General features: G+C 49.0%; 1 protein-coding gene across 1 annotated transcript; it reads left to right on the top strand.

The window, feature by feature from the left end:
* Window positions 1-6,014: 6,014 nt before the first annotated feature.
* prr35 (proline rich 35) lies at window positions 6,015-8,303 on the top strand. Its single transcript, XM_030098391.1, has 2 exons — window positions 6,015-7,405; window positions 7,481-8,303. Exons 1-2 carry the CDS (start codon window positions 6,015-6,017, stop codon window positions 8,301-8,303), a joined length of 2,214 nt encoding a protein of 737 aa, XP_029954251.1.
* The last annotated feature ends 605 nt before the right edge of the window (window positions 8,304-8,908 follow it).

Genomic DNA, 8,908 nt, shown 5'->3' with positions numbered 1-8,908 from the left:
CGGCGGCGTGATGGACAGCGGTCCTGATGCGCTCCGACAGGATCGGCTGCTTGCTTTCATTTCCACTTGCTTTTCCCCCATCAGGTGACACCCACAGGTGCCTCGGTGAGAGAGACCCAGCCTCCGCCGGGCGTGTTCGGGGGCGGCTGATGGAGATGGCGAGTCAAAAAAAAAAAAAAAAAAAAAAAAAATGAAAGCGGGTGATGGAGGCACCAGCTGCTTCCTGTCAGTGACCCCCACACTGGTGTAAACTCCGCTTCCTCGGATATAGAAATGATAAGCAGCGGATATCAGGCATCAGCTGCATCTCCTTCCAAATGAATGCCTCCAACAGACACGAGCCGCCCTCACCTGCTGATTCTGCCGCAGAGCTGCACCCGTCATGTGGTTCCGGGCTCGGAGAAGGGCACGCGTATCTGCGGAGAAAAAAAACCCCAAAGAGTCACCGCTGAACCTTGACATCTGCACTTTTCAGATATTAACCCAGCTCACGGTGAAGGCTGCACTTTTAGCTTGGACCGCGGCCAGCGTCCGTCCGGTCGTCGTCTGTATAATTGCGCGTGCTCATTTGAGATTGAAGCTGAAAATGTCTCGTTGTGCGCTCCCAGCGCTGTTCCCTGACATATACTGCGGGGGCAAACCACCTCTGAAAAGGACACTCGTCCGTCTTGCTGTCGACATTTTGGGATCTGGACTAAACGCCGTGATGGCTTCAGATCCATCAAATGTCTCAGACGGAGGAGGACTAAAGTATCAGCTCACTAAATGTGGAAGAAGTTTAAAAATAATCCCTTTAGTTAAATTATGATCACTAAAAACTATAGAGGAGGAAAGACCATAAAAAAATACAGTTAATGCGTTTTTTCAAAGGTGTCAAATCTCAGTTTTCCCAAACAATATGCACTTCAATGGAGCATCTGGAGTTTATATAAAGTACATTATCGCAACAATGGCGTAAGATCTTTATTAGCAGGTTTAAAACTATCATAGGAGTGAAAATATACTGAGTGTTGAAGCAAACCAAAGGAAGTCACCAAAGGCATGAGCCTGTTTTGTCGCTGCGGCGGTGTGTTAGCGGAGCTGCGGATGGCTGTCGGAGTTTTTCCTCCTTTGAAAAGCCGGGGAAGAGGGGAGGGGGGCGGTGAATAATTGATAGTGGCTGAGAGCGATATGAGTTTAGTTAATGTGCCCAGCAGCACCGGCTAAGAGAGGAGCTGTTAGCTATTCCACCTCGGGCCTGAAAGTCAGGCAGTGGAAAAAGCCGGAGACTCATCCTGGTTCAGCGGTCACAGTTCATCCTCCGTCCTTTCTATCTGCACGTATTTATTTTCAGAACATACAGTCTGTCTTCATGTGTGTTGTGATGATTTCTCTTAATTTGTATGGGTTTGGTTGGCTGTGTGATTGTGTGTGTGAGTGTGTGTGTGTGTGTGTGTGTTTGGAGGCGTCTGCACAGCTGGATGTGGCTGGCAGCGGCGTTGTTGCAGCCCTCAGGTTCCTTTCTCTGAGTGGTAATAGAGTGCTCCTGTCAGCCTCCCCAGATGCCGCTCCATAAGGACCCTCAACTCGCCAGGAGAGTTTCTCTGTTCACACTTCAAGTCTCTTCCTCATATTTCTGCTTCTCTCTCCAGACCTGGACGCCACATTTACAGTCTTACATGAAGGAAACTCTTGGGGAAACTGCACATAAACTCATCTTTAACCTTCTGAAAGCAGCACAGAACGACGTTCCTCTCATTCACCTTCGTTATCTCACCCAGGATTGCAGAAGTCACAGTCGCCAATTCGAATGAAAAGTAAAGTGTTTTTTAAATGAAGAATAAATTTTGACTTGAAACTAATTCAGAATGACTGAAATCTACATTGACAAGGTTTTCATTCTACCAGTCTGCAGAAAGAAAGACGATCAGACTTGAACGCTGAATCATTTGCACTGTGATCTCTGAGAGTCCGACAACAAAGAGGCTGAAGAAAGCGTCGGCTCTGGAAGACCGGGTCCTGGGTTAACACACTTAACAGGAGAAACTGACACCTTCTCCCACGCGTCTCTGCAGTCAGAGAGAAACACTGACATCGTCTCCCATGAGCCCGCGCTTTGAGAAGCGGAGTGGAGGATGTTCCTGCAGTTTCTCTTCTGTCTCCACTTCCTCCTCATGTCACAGCGCGCCCCTGTCGTTCCTCCTGATTTACCAGACATCCTCTTTCCCTGCTGTCACATTTGGTACAGATGGTTAGGCTCTATGGAGCGGCCTGTCAGTCTCCATTTGGCCGCCTGTGTGTGACAGCGGGCCCGATGGCTCGTGAAGGCCCCCCGACTTCCCCGGCGCACGGACGCTGACATTTCTCAAAGGGGCTCGCTTCCCACCCAGCCAGAGGAGGGAAGCGAAGAACCCGGAGTCGACCCAAAAGCCCGCCACGGGCGAAGAGAGGCTGCGGTAAGAGTCGGAGGAAGGAAGGAAGACAAGAGGCAGACAGGTGATGAAGGAGAGGATGAAGAGTCTGAACTGTCAACGCTCACGCCGTTAAATCATGTTCCCTGCACGAGTAATCGCTTGTGTCTCTTTCTGGGGGAGGTGAAGTAGCTACAAACGGAGGACAAATGCCCTGAAAACACCAAACTAACACGTAATACAGGTGAACTGAGGTGAAGCAACAAAAAGAAAAAAAGAAAACTGCCTCACTGCTCAAACTTTTACCACTTTTACCTCTCGACTGAAGTGTTCTGCAGCGAGTCTTCATCAAGAGCCAAACAAAAGAAGGATGACGGTTAAACTACAAGACAAAAGCATGGAGGGATTTAAAAGTTAAAATATATATTCTACTGCAGCAGATGGAAATGATTTCATCTTCATTTGGGAGGAGTGGTATCATTATTCATTGGGAAATGGCTCAGACAGACACGATGCATCAGCTTGAATTAATAAAGAAATAAAAATATTAATGTCAAGATTTACCTTAAGTTCACATATAATTTTGAAGCGCTAGTTTAAAGATTAAAAATAATCTTCCTGCATGATTTTCCCACAAAAATCTGTTTCTGGAGATTCAGCTTGAAACAAACTAGATTTTCTCTCTCATTCAAAACTATAATTTTTTGTCTTTTGTATTGAAAACATGAAACAAACAAGATGTTGACCTGATAAAGGAGGGATTAACCCTGATAAACATCCTCTCCCTCTTCTGTAAACCTTAACCTTTACCAATATTGTGTAAGTTGTTAATCTGAATCCCGGCATCGAGGTAGAGACCACATTTGACACTCCAGAGGGGGGGCGGGCGGGAGGAGAGGGGGCGCTGCTGTATTGTAGCGCCTCAGGGCGATGCTCCCAGTCAATATATATCTCCACGCTCACTCCTGCGCTCCCATTTGAGTGGGACGCGCTGCCCTGCCGCTGCAGAGGAGTGACAGACAGCCGCACCGGGACGCTCTGGAGGTACGGCCGAACACCGTTTATTCTCAGCTGGCATGCAAGCAGAATAATCTGGAAGATTAAATGGTATTTTAATTCGGGGACATAATGGAAGGCCTTGTATTTTGGGGCTGTTTTAGCAGAAAACCTTTGCTGTTTTGTTTTCAGTTGCATGCTTTCTTTTGGTTGAAATAAATTATTGCAATGTGAATTTTTGAATTTTAATTTTTTTTCAGTTTGGAAATTAAATAAATGCAAAAATGTTTTTCTTAAAATCCACACATAAGACATGAGAATTTATTTGATTTCACGCTTTAGAAAAAAACTTAAATATCAGAAATTTCAAGAAAACTGTATTTTTGGAATTTCTGTTTTTATTTTCAATAATAGCTTCAATAAAAAGTTGCAATATTTTTAGTTAAAAGGAAAAATGTATAAGTTAATGACAAACTGAGTTTTATCAAATATCGAATTGAAAAGCTAAAATCAAAAGAATGTTTATCTTTTTTTTTAATTGTATTGGGGAAATAAATCATCAACATGTACAGATATCTTGATATAATTAAAGTCTTAAAATCTCTTCTTTCTCTTCTTTTCCAGAACTTTTTACGACTCAAAGGGGGGAACAAAAGCTTCAGATCTGCCTGGCAGCCTTTTCAGGTAAAAACATTTACTTAAATTTACTTAAAAGTGTTAAACTTTATAGAACATGAGCGTTTGAATCCAGCCTCAGTCGGTCCCCGTGGTGCATCCTGCTGCACGCCAGCGCTGCGGTCGCGGGCACGTGTTAACTTGTCAAAGCTTTCATTGTGGTGAGCCTCCTTAATTGCAACAATAGATGTTGAAGCGATCGGGCTTGTTTGAACCTCGTCCCTAAAAGCTTAAAACAAGACCGCAGGGTTTGGATACGGGGAGGGCGGGCGAGGGCGGGAGGGGGGCGGGGGGCAGGAAAGTGCAGCCAAGTCAGTGGAGAGCGGAGCGGATAGCAGTGGCCAGAAGAGGGGAAAAAACCTACTGTAAAAATGATTTTTATTGATTGGCTCGTAGCAGCAGCTGTTAGACTCCATTATGTCAGAGCCCCGGGGCGGACAAGTGAGCCAATCAAATGGCCGGCCACTAACGGGCCAGTTCTGGGGGTCCGGATGGGCGAGCGGCGGGCGGCGGCCTGCCACCCTGTGTTAGACTCACCGCGTCTTTCACCATCGCCCTTCATGCTGAGGCTTTATGGATGAGGTTGTCCGCCGTCTCTCAGTGCAACCGCCCATCCATCACCTGTGTTTGCTTCGCCGGCCTTCACCTCAAAACTCTGCGCAGGACAGAGAAAGATGAGTTGGTGAAGTTTGTTTTTTTTTTTTTTTTACCCCGGCTTGGGTTGAATTCCTCACAGACTTTTGTGTGGGAATGACCTGAGGAAAGAGGAAAAATAAAAACCCTCAGAGCGGAGCACGCTTCTTCTCACATCTTCTCTCACTGCAGGCCTCACCCAAAGGCTCGGCTCTCAGGATTAAAAAGATCACAAAGTTTCTCAAATCAAACACCCAAAAAACTATTTAGATCTAAATTTTAGATGATAATAAAACCCGCTTTATTATTACTGAATGACTGAAGAAGCATAGGCAAAGAAGAGAAGTGGAGATATTATTCAAGTGAATAATTTTCTATAATTTCCATAATGTCTTCGTTATCCATCCAATGCAAAACAAAGCTTGAAAAACTGCCTCAAATTTTCTAAAAAGAAGCAAGTTCAAAGTGAAAACATCCTGGTTTAAATGATTTTTGCTCTCTTTTGTAAGTTTCAAATATATCTGGAGTGAAAGTCACATGAAGTGGTTATTCCTAAAATATCTTGCTGAACTATTACAATACTTAGAAAACCAAACATCTCACCTGTCCCACTTTAATTCCTCTGAGTGCAGAGTTGGCTGGATGAGACAGTACAGGAGAGGAGTTGAACTTATGCACCATGTCCTGACCCAGATCCCAGTCCTGGCACTAATGACGCCCTTTAGGCATGGCGCCAGGCTCTCATTAAGAATCAGGCCTCAAACCCCCAACTTCTCTCCCTCTCCACACAATCCTGCGCTGTGCCTTTAGCTGGCCTCGGAGGGAACAGGCCTAGAAACTCAAGCAGGCCTGCGACTGTCGTGAAGTCCCCCCCCCCCCCCCCCCCCCCCCCCCCCCCCCCCCCCCATCCTCCCTGCACAGGTGCTGAGTCCCCTGTGCCGACCCTGTTTGCCCCCCCCTGCAGCCCTGGGCCCCGCTCGGGCCTGGTGCTGCACTGGAACTAATGAGCAGTGGCAGGTACAGTGAGAAGGGAGCAGCGTGGGCCTCCCTGCAGTTAGGTTAGTGGCAACCCTCAGCTTAGGCAGACAACAAATGTGCTCCTGCAATACACACATATGTGCATAATGATACAGGCCACCCTTCAGTGAACACTCAGCTTTATCACTCGTTTGAATTTCTTGTTTGTTTCACAGGCTTGATTCATCAGGAAACTGATTCATCACCGGACTGAAGGGAAAACTTGCATCAAATGAAATGAGAAGTGTAGCTTGACTGACCACCGCCACACGATTCAGCTCTTTCTCGCCTGAAGACTCAACCATGTCGAAAGACGACACCTGCAAAGTGACTTCGGCCAGCAAGCACAAAGAGCGCAAGCCAAAGAAGCCCCACTACATCCCGAGACCATGGGGGAAGCCCTACAACTACAAGTGCTTCCAGTGTCCCTTCACCTGCATGGAGAAGTCCCACCTGTACAACCACATGAAGTACAGCCTGTGCAAAAACTCCCTGTCTCTGCTCATAGAGTCAGACTGGCCCTATAAGAAAGGCAACATCCTGCACCCGGAGCAGCTGCGGCCCTTCCAGCAGGCGCACGGACTCCACGGCGCGGCGAAAGAGGAGCTGGAGCAGGCGATGCGCGCCGAGGACAAGCAGGGGCAACGCAGGTCTGAGGAGGAGGAAGGTGAGGGCAGGGAAAACCACGGGGCCGACGAGGAGGAGGACGCAGGACGCGGGGAGGGAGCGGAGATGAGCGCTATGACCAAAGAAAACGGCAGCAGAGGAGACGCGGCGGAATCGGCTGCCAAAAAGACCAAGCAGCCCGAATCGGAGCTGCTCATGGCCGACATGCTCTCGCTTGAAGATCAGCTTTTACGAGCTCGCTCCGTGGAGGTGGAGGCCCAGCTGAGGCACTACAAGCTCTCAAAGACGTGTCTGACGGCTCCGGGTCTGCTCTCCGAGCAGTGGCGGCTGCTGGCGTCCAGCCACACCAAGGCCAAAGCAGAGGGCGCTCAGCCTCGAGTGGGAGGTTCAATCCCCTGCTACCCTCCGCCGCCAAACCTGGTGGACTACCAGGATCCCACCGGACTCAACCTGTCAGTGCTAGGCGTCGGTTACCCAATCAGCCCCAGCCTTTTCTCCTACATGAATTCAGCGATTCCCTCGGCAGCCTCCGGTATCACCGCCCAGACTCACGCGCAGCTCGCACAGCTCCCGTTCCTGGCGTCGGCCGCTCAGCTCATGCACCCGGCCTCCAGCACGCACTCGGACAGACCCCTCATCCCCCCTCGCCTCTACTACCCCTTCCTGTATGAGCACGCGTTCGGGCCCGCCTCAAGCCAGAGCGACGCCGGCAAATCTCTCAAGGCCTCAACAAACAGCCTGGAAACAAGTCCACTGTCTGGATTCCAGCCCAAAGTCAATCTGTGGAAAGTGCCTGCTCTGCGGCCAGGGACCACTGTCTCCCCGGCCGGGTGGGCGTCGCCTCAGGAGGACTCCTCCGAGCCGGGCTACAGGGTGGGGGACAGCGTGAAGGCCACTGCCAAGGAAGGAAAAGCAGGCTGGAGTCTCAAGAGGACGGCCGCACTGAGAAACCCCGAGGGACCCCCGGAGAAGAAACCCGCCGCGGGTTTCACTCTGGACCTCCTGAAAAACATCCAAGCTGCCTCGACTCTCAACATGACTGCAGACAAGCTTCTCCTCCAGAGCAGGTAAAAAAACGTCTCTGAGTTTAAAAATCACTTTTAATGATTCCAGAAAATCTATAATTCTCTCTCTTTTCCCAGTTCCCAGGATCCTCAGCAGCACTCTCGGTCAAATGAAATATGGAGCAACAATCCTCTCGCCAGTCCAAAGACTGAGACATCTTCTCTTTCAAGCTACGGGGGGCCGAACAGCCAGGACTCGACGGGTGTCAGGACGACTGGGGAAGGAGCCTCTGAGTCGGTCGCCGCTCTCCTCAGCGACCTCTCCAAAGCTCTGCAGGAGTATCAGGAGGCCGAACGCAAAATCTCCCACCTGGAAAAGCAGGACCTTCCAGCCCAGCGGCACCTCTGGGAACACCTGAACAAAATCCGCAGTGAGCTCTCGCACATCCACCAGGCGCTGGAGCGGACGGCCCGCCAGAGCGACGGGCCGCTCGACCTGTCGGTCAAAAGGGACGCCACGGATTCCGTGAGCGACCAGAGCGCGAGAGAGGAGGGAAGCTGTAAAGACACCATGACCGAGACGGAGGAGGAGGACGAGGAGCTGGACGAGAGGAAGGAGGAGGAAGATGAGGACGAGTGCGAGAGGAAGGTGATGAAGGCTTCGCTGGAAAGTCGGAAGCAGTCGCTGGACATGCTGATCAAGATGAGCCAGGCGTCGGTGATGAGCGCCGAGGTCCTCTCTCCGGCCGGTCTGGGCCTGAGACCCAGCCCGGCCGAGGCCCTGTGGCCCGGCAGAACCACCAAGTGTGAGGCGGACTCCAGCGTGCTGCTCTGCCCCGACGGCCGCTCGGTGGTGTTCACCGACATCCCCTCCTCCGCCAAGCCCCCGAAGAGGCCGCCGTCCATACAGCGGCTGGAGACCCAGTGTCCTCCGAGCCCTTTGACAGCGGCCGACAACTGAAGTCCGGTCTGACGGACTCACGGTGACTGGCATGACTCTGAAGACTGTCACTCTTATTCTCAGTTTACTTTCACTAAAAAAAACCTCAAATATTTTGCACCTTATAAGACAAACAGAGAATGAATGAAAATTTGAAAAATAAAGTTTTCGTTTTTTTTTTTTTTTTAATGCACTGAGGACATTGATTGTTGGAATAAGGTCCTTCTTCGATTCACAAATATAACGTTAGTTATTTCTATTTGGATAATTTGGATAAGCATTGAAATCTGAGAGGTAGTCCTCTGATAGGATTTGTGAATATTGTAAAGACTGAAAATGTATTTATTGTAAAGTGTTTTAAATGGTGATGTTTTTTTTATAAGGACGATGGGCTGCATCATTTTGCCTGATGAAAATAAAAATGTGCGACATACACTGTATTCCTTTGAGTAAATGGACTAAAAACAAAGGGTTTCATGTTTGTTCCTGAAAACAGCACAGTGAAAAGATTAAAAATAAAATTAAAAACTAAGGAAAAACGATGAAAAGGTAAAATTCAAGTTTAAAGAGATGTACATAAAGAAGACAGAGGCAAACAAATGGAAGGTGGCAGTACTGCCTGGTTG

Source organism: Salarias fasciatus, chromosome 8, assembly GCF_902148845.1.
Source record: "Salarias fasciatus chromosome 8, fSalaFa1.1, whole genome shotgun sequence".
In the NCBI taxonomy this organism is placed as follows: domain Eukaryota; kingdom Metazoa; phylum Chordata; class Actinopteri; order Blenniiformes; family Blenniidae; genus Salarias; species Salarias fasciatus.
This window is presented reverse-complemented; position numbering and strand designations above follow the sequence as displayed.